The following is a 21,243-nucleotide window of genomic DNA, read 5'->3' on the forward strand; positions in this document are numbered from 1 at the left end:
TTTATCAATGGCCTTCAACACAGGCTGAAGGAAGCAGAGCTTATAAGCAGTGTATAAAGACAGTCTTGAGAAGAATTTGCCTTCAACTTTGATATTAGACAAATAAATCAGAAATTATCATTCCTATATTATTAATATTTTGCATAATTATTCACAATAAGCTTGAGACTGCTGGAGTCTCAAAGGTCTTACAATGGAAAAAAAAACCATGCAAAATCAATTAGATACCTCTCCTGGTACTCATTCAGCTGAAATTTGATAGAAAGAAGACATGACTTCAGTATAATCACTATTTTACCTTCCCTAACAATCTGAAGAGTAATTTATATACGAAAATGCATTCAGTGATCTAGCGAACCTCTAAAGGCAATTCAATAATTTTACTCATTGGACTAAAAAAAAAAAAAAATTAACTGAATTGTAGCACAGTTCTGCAAAAAAAAAAAATTCTACATTTTCAGATATATGTTTTATGCACGTAAAGACATCTGAGTACACCATGTACAGTGGCACAAGAAAACGGATCTTACCACTGCAGCTGGCACTTGATGCATTTTTGCAGCTGGGGTTCCGGGGCGTGGGTAAAATTGATTAATAAACAAGCTTGGAAATCTGTACTGTTCTACAAGTTTCACTGTTTCTTGAAAATCTTCATCAGTCTCTCCTGGAAAACCACAGATGATATCTGTAGCAATTGTTATTCCAGGCACTCTGTAAAGAAAGTAAAAAAGAACACTGAATTAAGGACATGTAAAAGTTTTGCTCCCTTAAAAGCCAGCATACATAGACTTACAACTCTTCAAGTTGATCTACAGAAATTGAGACCATTTGGTACTTGGCCAAGAGCACGAAGAAGAAAGATATTACAGCAAATATTGGATTAGGAGTGTGACAGAAAGAAGAAAACATCTGGACTAACTCCTCCTTCATTTGAAATTATAGGTGTTCACCAGAGCTTGTAAGTTTCTCAGATTCTGACTGCTTAACCCACAAAATTTATGACTTTTGCGACTTACTTACCCACTAGAATTTGTAAACTACCTGATGTTTTATAATGCTGCTATCAAAGTAGGACAGGAATTCCAAAAGCAGGGACTGGCATGCAATATAACGTAGCAATTTTGAACAAAATTGTCTTTGAAACCAGTAAGACATCTCTTAGTCCCAAGTTAATTTCTAACTCAGTACTCCATAAAATCAGCCTATGCCTTGCTTTAAAAGGAAAGCAAAATACTTAAGTTTACAAATGCACAGGCACTAAGCTTTCCTGTTATTTAGCAAGGTCAACGTTTCCTAACTGTTCCACTTGGACTGAATATGCATCTTTAGAGAGCCTGGCTAGCAGATACAGCCAACAGATACAGCAGGACGCACAGAAAAGGATGAAGTAAGAGGGCCTCAGTTGAGATCACACTATAGTATAAATCTTAGACATAGTGGTTATATGCCACTGATTATTTTCCCTGGTAAATGTTGGAATAGCTGTTTGTGCTAGGGTCAAGGCTTGCACCTAGACTGAGCTTTGGACAGTGCATGCAGCCCTGCAAGTGTCTCGGGCTGCAGGGAGTCCCTGGGGGCTCTCTCTGATGCCAGGAGAGATGGCCCTTTGTCCTGCAGGAGCTGTGTTGTCTTGGAGTTATGTAGGAAGTCAGCAGGCTGTGAAGTGTGAGAGAAGATGAAAGGGAGATAAACAGGATGTTCTCTGCAACTCTACATCTTGAAGAACCTCATCTCCCATCTGCTGTAGAGAAGCAAGTATTGTCAACCCCAACTACCAATGGAAGTAAAACCTCTGGAGAAAGGGAATGATGGAAGCTGGTGAATTCTGACACTGAAAGGAAGAATCTGCCCCACCTACTGCCCTCAAGGTTGAAAAGGACACATGTGCTGACAAGCAAAATATCTGGTCTACCCAACCCCCAAACCATACAAGATTACCAGGAAGAAGTAGCAAGTCATTGTAATGGGTGAGTCCCTGCTGCAGGAGGACACAGGCACCCATCTGTCAACCCACCCAATCATCTAGAGAAGTTTGCTGTCTGCCAGGGTCCAGGATGCTGTGGGGTTTATCTGGCCCTCTGACTGCTACTCTCTGTTGTTATTTCATGTGCGCACAAAGGATACTGCAAGTGGAAACATGGACAGTATTAAAAGTGACAACAGAGCTCCTGGGGGGACAGTATTCAAGGGCATAGGGGCTCAGGTGTTGTGCTCCGTGTGTCAGGAAACACTTTTTTACTGAGGGTGACAGAGCACTGGCACAGGTTGCCCAGGGACTGTAGAGTCCTTCTCCTTGGAGATATTCAAAAGCTGTCTGGATACAGACAGCAATAGGCTCTAAGTGACCCTGCTTGAACAGGGGTTTGGACAAAATGGCCTCTATAGCTCCCTTCCAACCTCAACCCTTCTGTGATTCTGCGATACAGCTCAGAAAAATGAGTCCTACAAGATTACTGCACAGTATTTACAGAGCACTCTGCAGGATCCAGGAGATAAAACCTCCAGTTTCTAAATCTGACACCTACCAGCTGGATGACCACTGCCCTATGAAAGACTGTGAAACCACTGCACTGTTTGGTATTCATCATGCTTGTGTAAAGTGGGAATAGTGATAAACCTCTTCTGCAGAGAGGCAAAAATATATAGTGCTCAGAAGTGCTCAGTGCTCCCTACTGATACAGATAAGACTGTTTCTACACTATCAGTAAGACTGATGAACTGGAGAAAATATGATTTATGAGGAAAAGAACCCTATAAAGATATTGGTGGTATCTGATTTCAAGCTGGCCCTGTTTCAAATGAGGGGAATAGATGAGATGACTTCAAGAGGTCCTTTCCAACCTAAATAACTCTACACATCTTAAATAGGCTACAGGCAAGGGAACAACTGAGACAGCTTCTTTTAGGGGTGAATAGCATAAAGACTACTGCCACAAGCAAAGCTCAACATCTGAGCTTAAGAAGGTGTTTCTCTAAGGAGATGGCTGTAAGGCTTCTCTTCCCTTCATCAGGACAAAAGACAGCAGAACTGTGAATGCAACATAATGAATTTGCATGTAATCCAAAAAAGCATTTGAATGGCCGTTTTCTTATTAGACAGTATATCACCACATAAAAATTAATGTTGTGGCTAAAGTGTGTGAAGAGTTTGAATACTCTGAATAGCTGAAAGAAAAACTTCCTGCAACAACGAGTTCTACTGGACGAGGAGAATCTGTTGGCTAAAGACCCAAGAAAGTGGAAGCAGAGAATATTGCTCTTAGCAATTTGATTAGGTGCAACATTACAGCATGCATCGCTTATATTGACCACAGTGGCCTTCATACAAACAGTATATGGTAGTAAACATATTTTGGGACTTTTTTTTTTAACTTAACCCCCCCCCACCTTTTTATTTAAGTAAAGCAAATGTCTTGGCCTCTTTTTTTTTTTTTTTTGTATGTTTCTGAAATTCTTTCAACTCCTTTTTGAGTTCATGAATTCAGACTCCATCACTTGAGATGAAGTTAAAACATGGCATTTGAACGCCAAATCAAAACCAACATAAAACTGAACATTTTCAAGGACTTGGTCCAGCAGTCGTAAGTGGGAAACACAAGCTGAATAGCGCACAGAACAGCAAAAAATCCCCAGAGCTGCTGGCTAAACAGTCTCAATTACCACTGCTTTCTTAAGACTGACAAACTGCAAGATACAAAGTTCTGCTTGATATCACGTAACAATAAAATTTGTTAGCTTTAAGGACTGAGTGAACAGAGGAGCACTATATTCTGCAACATGATTTTGTTCACATCACAAATATATTATGTGGTAATAGTAAGCTTATGGAAGAAAAAGTACATTATAAATCAGTATCACGTAACATCAGCTGCCATTTCTCAGAATATGAACAGAACATTCATTACATTTGACAAAACCATTAAAATGAAGTTATTTTAACCATTTTAATGACACTATTGGCAACAGTCAAAGCATTTATTACCAATGGTAGTAGTAATACCATCTTTTATAAAGGTTTGGTTGTTTCTATAGCAACATGAATTATAAGGTCCAATCAAGCTAGATACAATACAATATGCTCTTTTCTCTATAACACCAGTTGTCATTCAGTTAAAAGGAAATTACATATTTTAAAAATTCATAAACTCTACAAATGTCTGAACTCCCATTTGGTGATAAGGTGTTAATTATCTTAGTAATTAGATTTCTTCCTGGATGGAATTATTACATACAAAGAAAAACTAGGGTATGAAAAGAGAATAAGGACCACAGTGTATTCAGCAACAGCAATTAATTACAGTTCAATCCAGTATGACTGCCTGAAATATGACATTGCATAGTGCATTTTTATACCTCAGTTGATTATATTGCTTAAAAAGTAGTTATAAAAGGGGAAAAAAAGCTTGAGATTTCACTCAGAATAAAACCCAGTTACTGAATAAAAATCAAACTCTTAGCCTTTCGCAAAGCACTGATGAACATAAATAAGTACAATTAGTTCCACATGCAAAACAACATTTCTTAATGAAAGAAAAGGGTGGAAAAAAGATATAATTGTGGAAAAATATAAAACACATACACACTTGAAATTAAAGAGACCTTTGCTCTGACAGTCTGAAAGAAAGCAGCACAGAATTCCTTATTGCATAGATTCAGATGTCTAAAAAATTATTCCAGCTATGAAATATGATGCAAAATTACACAAGAACAATTTCTTGTGCATCAGCCAATATTAAATTGGTTTTTTGAAATGAAATGTAGTTTATCTATTCTGAAGTAAATAAAGAAGAAAAATGATGAGCATCCCCAGTAAGCATTTTGTAACATTTATTACATAAATGCATTTACAGTAAGTCTAAAAATTCAACCGCAGCAAATGTTTCCTAGGGTCAATAAAGAAGCTCCACAACACATTGTTCCATGAACCAAGAATACACAGTGCTCCTTATGAAAGATAAAATGATTTTGAAAAAGCCAGAAGCTGCTTCAAACATACAGAATTCTGGATGCTCATTATAGCCTAGCAAATGGAAGCGGTCAGTCTGTTTAAATACTTCTGAGCATAAAATCACTTAAACTTTGCCAGCCATTTTAAACCCTCATAATCCTAACAAACTCCTGTGCAATCATTTTATCTGGCAATCGTAAATTTTACAAGATTTCTTCTCTGAAGATGTACTACCATCTTCACTCAACTTTAGAAACCAAGAAAAAAAGAGTTCCCAGTTGACTCTCAATTGAAACATTTTACATTGGAACTGCTGAATTATAGAAAAAGATTTATTTGAGGGATACTCAAATCAGATAACAGCCCTAATACTTTCGGTTCCTCGACATTCTCTCCTTTATGTCCTTTTACATAGATAGATCTCTTCCATTTACTCAAGCAGATTTATGCTCTGTCATCTTGAACCAAACCAACAATTCAAGCACTATTACCTTCAGCAGGTCTGACCATGTAAAAAGAAGCAACTGCTTCATCTTACAGTAAAGAACTGCCCATTTTTGTGTGATGCTGGAAGGACCAGCACACCTAGAAATGAATAAGTGGTGAGAGGACAGATATCCAAAACCTCAGAGAAAGGCAAAACAAATGTGTTTGAAAGGACACAGAAGAAATGCAACACTTTATCCATAGCTACCTGAAGAGGAACCAAGTCAGCCTCTTGGGACAAAGAAAAATGCCAAAGGAATGCCTGATGCCTGAAACTAAAGTTGTGGGTAAGTAATGAATGTGCTGTGGGTAACTGCAGCCCTGAGAACTGCCTTCTCACAGCTTGCAGGTATTCAAGTTAGCTCTAAACAAGCCCAGAAGAATAAATGAGCCCGAGGTGAAATCTGTGCTAGTACAGCTATGTAGCTCCTGAAGCTCTGTTTGCTCAGAGATCTGCATTTGAATATTACTAACCAGCAAGCAGGGCAGGCATACCCTCACAGTGACAAGTTTCCTGCTCTTTTCTGCCCCGGGGACTTAGTTATCAATGCTAGAGAAAGCAGAAACTGAACTAGCAGCAACAGGAAAGTACAACAGATATTGCAGTACCAGTTACCAGAGGCTGATTCACCAACAGAGGGAAGTTAGGGAGCTCTTCATAGAAGGCAGTTGGGAGTGAAATGCAAAATCCCATGTAATTTGATTTAGGAAAGATGAAAGTGTCAAGCTGTCAAAAATAAAACAGAAAAAAAACCCTATTTTCATGGATCAGGATGTCTAAGGCAACCAGCAGCAAAACTGTGAAACTTGCTAGGATTCACTTCATGTGACTTTAGTTACAGAAAACATTTCCTTTAGCAACAACCATTACAAACCAAATCCACGCTCAGGGAGGAAATTATGTAAAGGAGCTAAAATTCATCAGCACCTACAGCTACTCATGTGACCACCTGAAATGCTTTTGCATGATCACATATTCTTCCATCTTCCCTTTTAGAAATTAACCTTTAAATCCAGCAATGACTTAAAGCCACCAACTCACTCTTCACCAAGATCCTCCACTTCCGCCCGTCCCTATATAAAAAATCACTGCATTAGAGTATAGCTATTTGAATAAATTAAAAGCACTCTATTGTCCTTACAGAAGGCTACAAGAACTGCCTGGGAAAACTACTTTAATTAAATTAGAAACAAAAAAAGTGATGACCTAGCAACTTCTTGACTCATAAATTGGAAATTGGCATTGAAGAAATGTTAGTAAAATATTTGGAATTCTCATGAAAATAAAACCAGTATGCTCTGAAACATTATTCAAGCCTCATACAGTATTTTATAACCTGTCTTCAATACATGCCCATTTAGGGAACCTGGAAACAAAATTAAGTTAATAGATTAAATAATTTGAAGGTGTCTGAGAGTTAAGTCTTTCAAGCATATTTACAGAACCTAACAGGCATCTCAATGTGCTGTTTTGTGTTGGAGCTGAAGATGTTTGTATCTTCCCTATGACCACACGCAGTCCTTCCGAGCTCCTTTCCCCACATTCTTTTTTTCTCTACAAAGCCTAGTCTTGTGGGATTTCGAACTTAAATTTGAATTGCTCACTGAGGAGTCACATGAGCTGGAACTAGCACAAGAGAAACAGACTGCTCAGCTGGAAGCACTGCTTCTTTCAAAAGCTAGTAACATGAAACTTCACCCTGCCTCTCTTGACTACATGGAGATTAACCTGAGAATTAAGCCATGGGAAGATCCCCACATTTTTAGAAAGGCATCTGAAGTCCTCCTGCACTGCTCTCTCTCTCCAGGGACTATGGGGATGGAGAGCAGCACAATATACTCCTAATTTAAGCATCTGGAGTTAGGGGAGTAAACCTGAACATAATTTCTGAATCAGTTTACGATTTATCCTAAAATTATGCAATGGATGGACAGACTTTAATAAATGTGTATCCACTGGCAATGTTATTCTTAGTAATCTTTTCCATATGCGTTTAAAAAGTAGTCTAGGATGTTCAAATTCAAAAACTCTGTGGCAGGAAAAAGAGTCCTTTTGAACCCTCATATCAACTGCTCAACCGATTTACACATGGAGTAAAACCGGAGAGTACTTTGACAACACACATTTCATTTACATTTGTGTGTGAAGACTTTTAAATGACAACAGACCAAGCCTCATGGCTAGATATAAACTATTATTTGATAAGACTACTTATCCAAAAGCAGCTATATACATCATGAATATTAATGCTTAAGAGACGTAGAGAAAATAAGCAGTACTATTAAGTTCACCATAGAACTTAACGTTATTAGTTCTTACATGAAATACTATTTAATGTTGCAATTTCTTTTTCCATTATTATGTTGCTCTAGCCACATTAATGACATTATCGAAATTATAAGGACAAATAGGAGATTTTGCAACTAAGAGTAGGATAAATAGAGAAGATCCAATAATGACTTCTCAACAAAGATATTTAAAATACTACTATAAAATTTAGCAATAAATAGTGTAAATGGCAAAACAGGACAGACATTTCACAGAATGCAATACAACCTAAAAGAACAGACAGATGGCAAGATACTGGAGTGAACGTGGCCAATAAAATAAATATGAATCATGTAAAAGTAGTACCCTTTTAATTAATTAATAACTGTTCTATAGTTAGTATCTTTCACTTCAAGCTTTGGGTAAGTCTAAGGGATCTTATGTTTGTTTCTATCAAGTTGTCCATCAGATTGAGCCATTTGATTGGATTTCTATTAAATGTATAATAAACTGTACTGGAAAAATCCTAAATCTGTACTACACCCAATACTGCCAGGTACATTCACATACTGAAAGAAATGGGTGAAAGATGTGGCCTCACTCTCTAAAAAAGCAAGCTGCTTATATTCACTGCAAGGAAATGGTTTATTTCATAACCTATCAGGCTTAAACTTAATTATTTTTAAACTGTGCTGCATAACAGTTATTCAGTCCCTGCATCTTGATTACTTATACCAAAGTTAGACCTGTTTGCAGTGTACATATTTCTATTAAATACAATAGCATGAGATTCCACCCTGGCAGGACACCTGCCAACATCTTTTATTCATGTACGTGTTGCTACTGCAAAGCAACTATATTATTTCAAATATTTTAAAATGTTCTCTATTACTGTCTAACATAACTCCAGGTTGTCTCACAAATGAGTTCTTCACCTTGCAGTTTGCCTGCATTAAAGTGAATATAACTTCATGTTCTATTGTTTTTAAAAGTGTATAATGGCTTAACTTATAAGTCAACTCACTTGTTTACTTTAATTCAACTACTGAAACATTGAATACTAGCAAACATTTAAGTAAGTCATATTTTATTTATATGTGTAAAATGCATAATTTAAGTTTTAATTGTTTTCACAGCTTGAATCCTGTCTCACTGAAACTGATGCTTAAGACACAACAAACCAGACAACGAAACTGTAATGCCACATTGTTGGCATGCTGGTTTTTGGGTTTTTTGTTTTTTTGTTGTTGTTGTTTTTTAATAACAAAACTGACAAACAAAATCCATACATGACCACAGAGAAACCAACAGAGTATTTCTTCAGAGTATCCTTGGAGATTTGCCTGAAGGGTGTACGCACGTACGCACACGGGAAAATAACTGACAAGACCATAAATGGTAACATTTAATTTGGAGGTGATTCATAGCAAAACAGTTCAGATTTCAAGGATAGCAGAAACTACATATTAAGCCTGACCTGACAGATATAGTCACTGTGTGCATTTTGCTTTTTAGTGTCCACACCTTACAGACCACTGAAGGCTGCTCACAGCAGCGATTCCCACAGGAAATACCTTACACCTGAGCTTCGTGATCTGCAGCAAATTCCAACTACTGATTTGCAAGTGCAACTTACGAAGTTGTTTTTGAACTTTGGAGTCATTCATGGGTTTTATGCAAGTCACCTTACAAAGACTGTAGAAAGCAGCTGTGATCAAGACGCACAAGCTAACAGCTTTCAGAGTTTGAGAAGTAAGAGTGAGAATGGGTATTTTCTTATGACTGTACTTTCTCAAGCCCACCTCCTGCCCCCAGAAGAGCTCTTTCAGAAACTGGGCTGAACACCACCTGGAGACAGCTAAGGAGACCTGATTTACAGAACTCAACTTGAGAAGGTATAGGTATGGGGCACCCTGTGCAAGTAGGGACTGAGTCTGTCCTTGTCGTCAGGGAACAGTGACCTAGATAAAAAGTCTATTTCATAATTAGCGTGGCTCACTGCCTGAGGATGAAAGAGTACACACAGTTTTACTCTCTCTAAACAATTATAGTGGATGTTTCTATAGTTCCTACTAGATGCAGCCCAAATGTTTTCTAAGAAAGATTATAATACTTCCCATTATCATTTTTCTTTAAAAAAAACCCAAACAGTTACAGTTTGGAGTTTGTTCAAATATAAGGTGTTTTACTTGTCCCATAAATGTGAAACATTTTACAGAACTTCATTACAGATCTATAACTTCAGATCATTATTGTTTTATTGATTAAAAAATGAATGACTTAAGACAAAAAACTCAACATCCTTAAACTTCATTTCCATTCAATCTCTAATAAATACCATCTGCTGTGTACTTTAGGGATATAATACCCGTCAAAAACTCAGCCGTATTATGAGAACCGGCACCAAGTTGATCTGAAATGCATATTTGAACAGATGTGTTTAAATTACATCTCTCAGTCTATCCACACGCATAAATTCAGAATAAGCGTGTGTTGATTTAAAATGCATAAAAAAGGGATTTGGAGATGCATCAAAAGTGAACAGCATCTCAATGGATCAAGGCTCGCATTACTAAAGGTCATCACTAAAAATAAAGTTTGAATTTATTACGGATTGCACCAGGGAACTGTTCTTGGGAACCAACTTAATGTTTGCTGCACTAAAGCAGCCACTGAAATTATACTAATTTTCTGTGACCCTTCACTGTTCAGCATTAGAGCTGTCAGGCATGGTCAGAAATAATAGGATCTCAGCCATGAGTAGCTGAGAACATTATATGAGTAGCTGAGAACATTATATACTTTTTCTCAGCCTGACACAATGCTTATCACCAATACTAAATGTCTTGGGCTCTGAGGACCCATCCACATCTGTTTCAGTGACAGTCATTTAGCTCTTCACTCTTGACACAGAAATCAAGCATATAAACCAAAATGATTAACATGCCTTTTTGGCATGATGAAACCAAATGAAAAAATTGCAAGCAGTGTGCCATTAACAAATGCTAATTGGAAAAAAAAAAAAAAATCATTCTGAACTTGTGGTTTTGCCCCTCTATAATCTACAATCCTGTAATGTTTCAGGGACCTTGAAGATAAAACACATCAGACCAAAGGTCCGCCTACACTAGTAGTCTACTGCTAGCAATGAGCCAAGCTCACTGAGGCGCGTAAATGTAGAGTCCAGAGTGCCTTCTTCCTTCCAACAACTGGATTTCATCAGAGGTGTTTTTGTAACCAGTAGCCTCTGATGGACTTCTCCTCCATTACCTTGTCCAGACTGTCCTTGAATCTAACCCTCTCCATATTCTAACCACTTGATAAAAAAAAATGTTCTCTCTCTCCTGAGTCTGCCACCTGCTAATTCCACTTCATGTCCCCTAATGGTTACGCTGGGAGGGGCAGTAACAACTCTGCTCACCTTCTCAGTACTCTTTATGACTTTATTGACCTCTGTTGTAGTCCCTCTCAATTAGCACTTTTCCAGACTGGAGTCCTTAATTTCCGTTGTGTGACAGATCTGTCAGACCTCTGATAATCTGTCAGTCTTCAAAGTAACATTTCCCATTTTGAGAGGGGTGTTGACAGCATTTAACAATACAGGCACAATGAGATAAAAATCTCTTAAAGTATTTGTAGAATTTAGACAAACGGTCTGTTTTTAAAATTTTTCTTTTCAGGTTTGCATTCACTTGTTTACTAGTAAGCAGGTAATAAAAGGTAATGGACCTTACACAAGAAATGCCAAAGACAGTTGTTTATCTATAAGAAAATGCAAGTACAGCAATAGTAAGAAGTCTACACCTAGAGAAACGTCACATCCCCAAATCATTAAAATACACTATCTTTATGAAAGCCATGTTCTGAAATCTACTTTGACAGCAGAGTCTGCAACAGGGACAAACTGGTAAAAATCCCTTGCCAATATGATCAGTGTTAAAATTCAGGAAAAGAGGACTCATACTACTGCTTTCCCCTGCTATGGGAAAACAGAATCTGCCAAATTGAACATGGAGAAAATAAATTATCTCTTCCACAGATACAAACATTACACTGAGCCCCACTCTGCTTCATGTGAGAAGCTTGGGATTACCCGTGTTATCTACACCTTCTTTAAATCAGTATCAGGCTCCAACTCTGAGTGATTACTGAATATAAACTCAGAGAAACAGTAATTAAAAGAGACTGATCAATGAATATGTCATCTCAAACATAAAGCTGAGCAGAAATGCCACGTCAAAAAAATCAAGGACTGTGCAGCTGACTTCAGCTGGATGTTAAATAGTTTAGAAGCAATACCCTCTCCCTGTTAAATTATTTGCACTTAAGGTATGAATTTGATGGAAGTGAATAACTCCTTGCAGAAACACACTGACTAGGTGAAGTTTTATATAATAAATAAGCTAGAAGTGGCTACAAAAAGGCATGTTTCAAAGACAGGCCAAAGAGAGCAATGTGGAGTAGGGGGGGTTCAGAAATCAAAACATCAGTAGTATGACAAGTTGCAAGACTTTAACAGAGAATTTAAGATTTCTGTCTGAAGCAGAACCAAACATGGATCGAGGAAGAAAATGAAGAACAAAAATTGCCATTGAGCCAGATGCTTTATTTCAAAGTTTTGGTTCAAGATTATTTATATTAAGAACTTCTGCAGCAGAAAGAAAGAAGATGGCATCTGGTAAGACTGACATTAAAGCACAGCAGATTTTCCAAAATTGTAGAATTCTTTGGGATTAAAGGGACCTTAAAGATCACCTAGTTCCAAGTAGGGATCTTCCACCAGACCAGGTTGCTTAAGGCCCTGTCCAACCTGGTGTTAAACACCTTAAACATGCTCAGCCTCAAAGAGTTACCCCAAAGCTGATAGATTTAAGAGAGACATAATTCTGTCACATCACAAGCTATACAATTTGGCTGGATTTTCTGGTGTCCTATTCCTCCGTGAGAAATCATCACAGGAAGTTTTTGAGTTGCAAACAGCTACATGGGAAGGCTCAAGGTTGTGAAGGAAACAGCAGTTAACAACACACACATGATGTGCACTAAATTTAACATAATCTCCACTCCATTTTCTAAGTGCCTAATGAAACACAGCAACTTATAGGCTACATCCTAATCAGCACAACACTTACAAAAGATGTTGTGATTAAATACCAGAACCATAGATTCAACAGTGATAGAGCAGCAGGTAGGTCAGCTGTGGCAAGGTTTTAACAGCTGTATTCCTGAATACTAGCCAGAGACATTTAAAACACAATTCATATACCTTTACTGTATCTAAAAAGTGCTGCAGTTTTAAATCAGACAGTTTTTGCTGTACTTTGCTATACATTCCTAAATGCAAATTTTTCAAAGACAGGATCCCTCATGAAATGCAAATGATCTAATTTTCAGAGATGTTTTCTGCTTAGTAGGACATAACTACCTCTGAAAACAACAGGCTTTGAATGTCTGAATATGGAAGCAATGACTAGTGGTGTACAAAGTTAATTTGATGTTTAAGAGGATGGGCTTTGAAATTAAGAACAGAATAGAAAAAGAGCAAAACAAGACAGTATTTTAGATAGTGATGTTATGATAGCTATAATTCTGCATCCTTATATTCAGAGATTTTCATAACTGCAGACTTGATACCTGCTTCTTAAGATAGCTTTCAGGACTAGCAGCTTCAAAGAGTACGTAGGGAACTGGACAAGGTTTCCAGACAGGCTTGAAATCCATGGATTTATAAAAGGAATATATGCTGTGGCAAAAATTATCACTATCACTGAACTAACACTTTTTTTTTCCTGAAGGAGCAATATTTGTACACGATAATGACTGTATGCAGAACTAGTGCTTCTGTGAACGGCAGAAAAAGCAAATTAAAATAACAAATTTCTTGGTTGAAAGAGTAAGTGTAGTATGTGGTTTAAAATTCCATGTACACACCTGTCCTGGGTTCAGCAGTAGCAGTCATTTTTCCCCTTCTTGGTAGCTGGTGCAGTGCTGTGTTTTGACTTTCGGCCTGGGAGCAGAACTGATAGCGATGATGTTTTGGTTTGGCCAAGGACTTTGTGAGCCTCACGCTCTGCCAGGGAGGAGGGGAAGCCAGGAGGAAGCAGAGACAGGACACCTGACCCAAACTGACCAAAGAGGTATTCCATACCACAGCACGTCATGCCCAGGATGTAACTGGGAGTTAGCCGGAAGGGCTGGGAGACTGCAGGGTTGGAGGAGGTATCGGTCGGAGCTTGGTCGGGCTTGGGGGGCGAGTTATCGGTCAGCTGGTGATGAGGTGTTGTATTCTCTTCCCTTGTTATTTCCTTTATCATCATTATCATTGGTGGTAGCAGTAGTGATCTGTGTTATACCTTAGTTACTAAACTGTTCTTATCTCAACCCGTGGGAGTTGCATTCTTTTCGATTCTCCTCTCCGTCCCTCCGGGAGTAGGGGGAGGGAAAGAAGGGGGGGGGTGAGTGAACGAGTTACCTGACTGGGTTTAAACCACGACAACACCCTTCACACACCAAAAGGATTCAGAGCTCCTATCATGTAGCCTCAAAGTCTTTTAGTTTTACTCCATGCTACACTGCCAAATGTGATAATATGGTCTTAAACTTCAAAACAAAGTGTGACACAATCACTATGATATGCTTGAAACACAAACCTATATAGCTTCAGAATTAAATTTTCAGAAGTTACATTTCAGACAAGCAAAGCTATTTCCTTATTAAGTCATATAAATCCATTTCTTCAAAGATATCCAGTGTATTTTACTAATGAAAGTGTGATAAAACAGTTTAAATTATATTCCAAATCAACACAGTGTGGTTCACTGGATCACTGGGAACAGAGATTTTACCTTGCATGAATTAAACAAATTATGAAGCAAATCTTCCAAAGTAAGTGTGTATAAGGAATTACTCATTCGTGTAAAAAAAAAAAAATTGCAACAATATACAGGAATAACTGGACATGACTGTTAAATTAATGGGTATCACTAGAGTGATAGTGCACAACAAATATGGTCTGTACATCACTCTGTCTCATTCATGTTATATTCTTATTGCAACAGTGATTTAAAGAAACCACTGCAGAAACAATATCAATTCTTATGAGCAAGCACAGTCCACTCATCTAACTGGAAGGTAACAGTATGAGGGTGAGAAGTATCTGGTTTGTTCTCAGATACACTCAAACAGCAGGTGAGTTGAGAATATAAGAGACCCCCTTAAATTTACTCTCATAAATTAATATTTTACTGTTATGGGACAGTCCTGTCCCAGATACAATTTATGTATCAGTCAGTAAAACATTATTTTGAGCAAAATATTGTGGCTTCACTTCCAAATGGAGAAACTGGCTTAGTCTGCAATGCAGTTGAGGATGCTGGGTAGAAAAAGCAAAATCACCAGGAAAACAGCTCCTAGTTCACCTTTCAGAAAGATGGTCTCAACTGACCAGGGTCTCGAGCACTTTTTGTCCTTAGCACTTTGCAAACAGTTTCCCTTGCCTAGAAATGTCAGTAAGTTAAGAACTTTTCTCTGTAAGACGCAAAATCCGTTTAGCACTTTGAGGCAATGAGAGTAAATAATACATACATTCCTTGAAAGGTTTCGAAGAAAGTTCAAATCCCAACACGCACACACAGAAGAACACATACAGGTCATCATAAGGAAAATAAGGAAAAGATGATATTTTAGATGTAAACTGTTACTTCGTCAATGACAAAGTAAAATGATACTAATTCAGTAAATGCTGTTGCCTCAGGAATCCTCTTACCCATTTTTCTCTATTCAGTTCAGTGAACTGCTTCACTTTCAGTGTGTCAATAAGTTGCCTTAAAAACTACAGGTAGCAGCATGGTTTACAATGTCATCAGCAGGACAAGAGTATATTTTGTCATGGTCAAAATCTTTACATAAAATGAACGACTGTTGAACAGGTGCCTGTTTTCTGTTCTGTTGAACGACTGTGTAAGTTCAGGTGCCTGTTTTCTGAAGGACTCTGACAGGTTATAAGCAGCCACAACTATCAAAGTCATTTGAGCAGTAGCTTTGCTGTCTAAAGATTGACTCTCTAAATGGGACAATCCAAAACTGAAATGTCAGAGGAATACTGCATGTCAATATGAACAGAGATAATTGCTTACTGGCTTTTATCCCTCAAAATAGCATGGACTTCCCTTCATGCAGTCCACATAAAGTTTAGAAGTTTGGAAAAGATATATCAATCCACCCCAGCTATTTAAACAGAAGATTGGAAGGTGGGCAACTGAAACATTTTGGGCTTGTGTCAGATGTCTGCCATTACACTGAAGAGCAGACACAGTGTAAATGTATTACCACATTTTAAAGGAGTAAAACGGGCAGAAAATTAATCTTTTAAAGTTAGCAAATTCGTACTGTGGTGAAATAATTAAGGAAATTTGACATTGTGAGCAGTTACCTGATTTGACCTATCAGTGAACTAACCTACAACCAAAGGTTAAAAGAGAATTAGCAGAAAAATCAACATACTGGTATCACTAAAGAAACATCACAGACAAAATTAGACATGTTATATGAAGAATTCAAAGATATGACAGCTTTCCAATTATGGCAAAAAAGCTCTTGGACATCACTAAACCATTAGAATAGATAATGCATGAAAATTGTATTTAGGGAGTAAGTTTTCAAGGTAAATTTAACAGCAATGAAAGATGAATAAAGATGGAGCTGAGAAGAATAACTTATTTTCTCATATATGAATATATGTAATCAGGTAAGAGACAGGTTCACTATCAATTGAGTCTACCAACTTAATTCAAAGCACAGGAACAGTATCTGAAGATTAAGGGAAACAGATTTTCTTGTACCTTGAAATGTTAAGACATAAAAGACTTGGTACTTGAAGCCACAGAACCCCAGCAGAATCACTGAGGCTCTCACAATTAGAAGATTAGGCAGGGTGATTATTATTAAAAAGGTAATGAGAATCAGCATGGAGCAAGAGAACTGATCAAGAAGTGGCATCAATCTTATATTGGGGAAAAATACAAACTTTAGGAAATCCCCCGAGAGTTGGTAAAATTCAAAAAAGCAATACTCCTGAAATTTTACACAAGATATGGAAAAGAACTGAAAAACTCTAAAAACATCATTATAAAAGGACATCAGTGATGTCCTCAGACAAAAATATAAAATCTTATAGTTCTGATAAACGGAAAAATGGAAAACTTTTATTACTAAAGAGACAACTACAGAAACAAACAGTATCTAGATAGCAAGACTGACAGAGATGAGAGAAATGCCATTTTTGAGGTTCCCAATATTCTAATCGGAGAATATTATAATTTGCAGGAGGAAAAAAAAAACCTTCCCAAAACAGATTCCGACAAACTTCTCACTCGTTACTGCTGAAGCAGGCTTCAGCTGCAGAACTAAACTAAATAAATACTGAAAGACCTGAAAAATGTTTCAAATGAATGGTGATTATATATACTCAATTTCACAAGCTGAATACAAGGTCAATAGTTACCATGGACTCTCCTCATTTAAGTCTACTTAAATGTAATGAATAATTTTATAAAATATGCATGCTATGATACAGAGGCACTAGAATGCAAAAATAGAATCAAATCAATTCAGTGGAAACAGAAGTGTTTGTATTCAGACCATATTACTGAAATCAATTTTATCAAATCACATAATGTTCCATGATGGTCTTCAGGCATTAGTTAAAAGAACCTGGAAAGCCTTCCAAATTCCTGCCAAGCAAAATAGTAGCCTTTCGTCTCTGCAATACTAACATAAGAGATGAATTCTTAGGCAGAAAAAATGAACTACTCACAACCTTTGTGCAAACACTGTCAATTCCTAAGCTGAAATCAAATGTCTATGTATAACTTGGTGGGGCCTAACATGGACTCTGGCTTTTCAGCTTGGAGAAAAAAGAATATACAGTATGAAAAGAGGTTTAAGGGAAGTGGCAAATTAGGATCACTGAGGATGAAACAAGCTGTATCTCATGCAATTTAAGGTCATTTATTATGTAGAGAATATTGAGCAACTAATGCAAAGCTGCCATCTATATACCAGCATTCTGAAAATGCTTATTTCCTGTGGGTTGGAGGTACAGAAATGTTTTACATAGGCAGAAAAAAACCCAAATATCTTTAGAAATTATTTATTGATGTGACTTCTGAGTCAATTAATGGGACTCTTGTAAGCCTTTATAACTCACACCACCTCCCTTCTCCCAGTTTCAGTTCCAGTACTGAAATTCCAGGAATTCAAGTAGGTTGGATTTATAGTTGAGTGGAAGATACAGTAGGTAAGCATCTCACTAATGTTTTTTATTGGGTTTACCTTAGCAGAAAAGAACACCACTTGAAAATATTTATTTCATTTTTAATTATCAATTTCTAGATGCTTGTGTTATCTTGCAGAAGTTACCTTAGTTTTCAGTCTAAAAACAGGCTTAAACGTCAGTACTTTACCCTTAAGGGGAAATCTGAATATTGAAAACAAACCAAAAATACTACCTCTTTAGCATTTGGATGGCTGTTAGTAAAAAAAATACAAAGCAGACATGTTCTAGGGTGAAGACAAAGACCAGTTATCTACCTATACACCACTTCAGAGAAGATCAGTTATCTACATGTAATCACACAGTGGTATATGCAAGCACTCTATGTTTATTACAGCAACAGTGCCCAGAGGCACATCCTTCAAGCCATCCTAACTCTTTCATGTAGTGACAGGGTGATTAACTATTCAAAGACAGAATCCACAGATTAGACTTAATTCTGAAAAACACAGCTGAACTGAAGGGTTAAATGCATAGACAGATATCTCAAAGTAAAAACAGTTATGGGTAAGTAAATAATCTCTCCAACTCAATTGCCTGTTGATAATCCAAGAATATGGAAAATCTGAAGAAAAGCACACAAGCCTCTGAATAAACCAAGAATGAAAGAGAACTATGGCAAATACAGCTTTCTACTAGGCAGCCTCCTCAATAAGGCAGCACTTAGCAAAGATGTAAGTGACGCTTCAAGTGTCCATTTCACATATAAAAAATACTAAAGTGTGATGCAGAGCATAGTGGCATAAGTTCTATCTGAAGGAGCTGTTAAAGAAGCATGTGATCCCTACTCATGACTTTGTAATATTCCTTTCATCTACCGTGAGACTCTGAGAAGTCTGATAACCTCTCTGAACTCTTCATCACTGGATACAAGGAGTTTAGGGGACTGCTCTTTGGAAATGAAAACACACAGAAGGTAATATGCAGGCAGGATGGAAAAGAAGCATCTGTAAAGAAAAGCATGAGGTTTAAGAAAAAAAAATGAGGCACATTGTCTTTACTAAAATAACTGAAAGTTGGAAATTACATTGGAAAAGGACTTCAGAAAGGCTACATGGCTACCTTGCCTTTATAGGGAACAACAACAAAAGGAGAATCAACCAGTAGAGCACAACCCCCCTTCTACTTTCCAAGCTATCTTCACAGAAAAGGATGGCAATGAACTTCCAAAAGATACTGAAAGGCCTAAAATCCATTGTACTTGTGGACAGGTAGATACAAAGGTACAAGGTTTAAAAATCATTTCTCATTCTCATTAAAATCCATTAGCTCATTCTCTGGAATGAGCTAATCATTCTAGAACAAACTAGTTTTAATGAAAAGGGTGATTTTGCATTGCAGTGTCCAACAATGGGATCTCAGTATACCTAAGGGTTACGAGTATCTATCAAACTTCCAAAGATACTATTTCCCATTGTGAAAACACTTTCTTGGGCCTTCTGCAAATCTCAGGAACTGGGCAGCAGTATGCATCACGTAAACATACCTGGGGTTGCGCCTCACCAAAGCTGTCAAGTTTCCATTTCTGTGGAGACAATGTAGGTGCTACTGGAGTAATTGAGTAACTTCGACTGTGAGCGATTTCCTCAACAAAAACCCCACACTGAATTTAGGAAGTAAACACTCTGAAAGTGCCATTGTGAATAATCTCTGGTTTAGGGCTCAATTATCAGAAAAATAGGATATTTAGATGCAAAGTGGTTTTCTCTCAGAAAGTAAAGGCAACTTCTTTATGAATAAAGCAACGTTCACCAGAAAATGAAAACAAGCACTTTGAGGCAAACAGGAAAAGTCAGATCTACACCAGGTGAGAAATTACATTCTTGCTTCAAGGAAAATCAAACCCAGCATGTCTGAGGACAATCCTCAAGCTGGATCTTTAAAAATAAAATGGTAAACTAATAAAAAAGAATTCATCAACAGTATTAGACAAGGACTTAAATCGAATGTGAAACAACTTTTTACGATAGAGTTAGCAAGAGAAAGCAGGATACTCTAACTTAACCAGAAGCCAAATTAGAAGAACAATTAATTCCTGTGCAAACCCTAGGCAACGCACAGGAGGCTTGGAGCATACCCCCTACAGATGCCACTGCAAAAAAGAACAACAGATCTCCAGCCACTATGGTTGCGTAATCACAGTTTGAATGCACGTTTAAACAATGAAACGATTTTTATTTTTTTTAACAATTAGCTGAACATTTTCTTTGGGGAAAAAAATGTTTATTTGCATTATTAATGAAAATATGAAAAGATTATCTCAATGTGATAATTACCATACTTTAATACTGTCAAGTAAAAGCTGTATTTTATAAAAACATATGTTCAAAGACAGACTTCAGCTTCTGCTATTCTTGTAATGATAAAAGCCTTCAAAATACTTCAAATACTTTTCCATTCTGTAGAAAATATGACTAAGTAATCTTAGGTAGCCAACAGCATAAAATCATGTTATAACTTCTTACCACATAACTCCACAGAATATTAAAGACATAAACCAATGAGGAACATAAATTTTAACACAATCATGTCTGATCTTATATTATAATTGAAGACAAAACCCAGACATCTCGAATATTCTCTTTGTACAGCATTCTGAAATGCTCTGGCAAAGCATTAACTATTCTGTTCACCCAAGTCCAAAGCAGGTTATGATAAAGGGCAATAAGGACTTTTTTTTTTTTTTTTCCCTGCTGAAATGTGTATTTAATTTGTGTGGCAAGGTTTTGGTAGCAGGGAGGGTACAGGGGTGAGTGGCTTCTCTGAGAAGCTGACAGAAACTTCCCCTGTGTCCAACAGAGCCAATGACAGATGGCTCCCAGCCTTGGCTCCCATCACTGGCCAAGGCTGAGCCCATCAGCAACAGTGGTAGCCTCTGATATAATATAAGTAAGGGAAAGAAGTTTACTGTGCAGGAGCAGTTGCAGCTGGGAGAGAAGAGTGAGCATATGCAAGAGAAACAGCTCTGAAGACATCAAGGTCAGTGAGAAAGGGAAGTCACCAAGGTCAGGAGGAGGATGTGCTCAAGGCACCAGAGAACAGATTCCCCTGCAGCCCATGGTGCAGACTATGGTGAGGCACGCTGCAGCCCACAGAGGGCCATGGTGGAGCAGACATTCACCTGCAATCCATGCAGGACCCCACATCAGAGCAGGGGGAATGCCTGAAGGAGGCTGTGACTCCGGGAAGCCCACGCTGGAGCAGTCT

The 21,243-nt window shown here is 37.6% G+C and overlaps 1 protein-coding gene across 2 annotated transcripts in view; it reads right to left on the reverse strand.

Annotated features, from left to right (window-relative positions):
- Positions 1–21,243, reverse strand: part of CDKAL1 (CDK5 regulatory subunit associated protein 1 like 1) — a 390,007-nt gene that overhangs the window by 105,772 nt on the left and 262,992 nt on the right. For both annotated transcript variants that reach the window (XM_057424394.1, XM_057424393.1), the window contains exon 12: positions 531–711. In XM_057424394.1, coding sequence (XP_057280377.1) covers positions 531–711 — 181 coding nt within the window. The remainder of the gene's footprint in view (positions 1–530; positions 712–21,243) is intronic.

This window comes from Pezoporus wallicus, unplaced genomic scaffold (genome assembly GCF_028554395.1).
Source record: "Pezoporus wallicus isolate ANWC-B61680 ecotype Strahan unplaced genomic scaffold, APGP_CSIRO_Pwel_v1 contig_5485, whole genome shotgun sequence".
NCBI lineage: Eukaryota > Metazoa > Chordata > Aves > Psittaciformes > Psittacidae > Pezoporus > Pezoporus wallicus.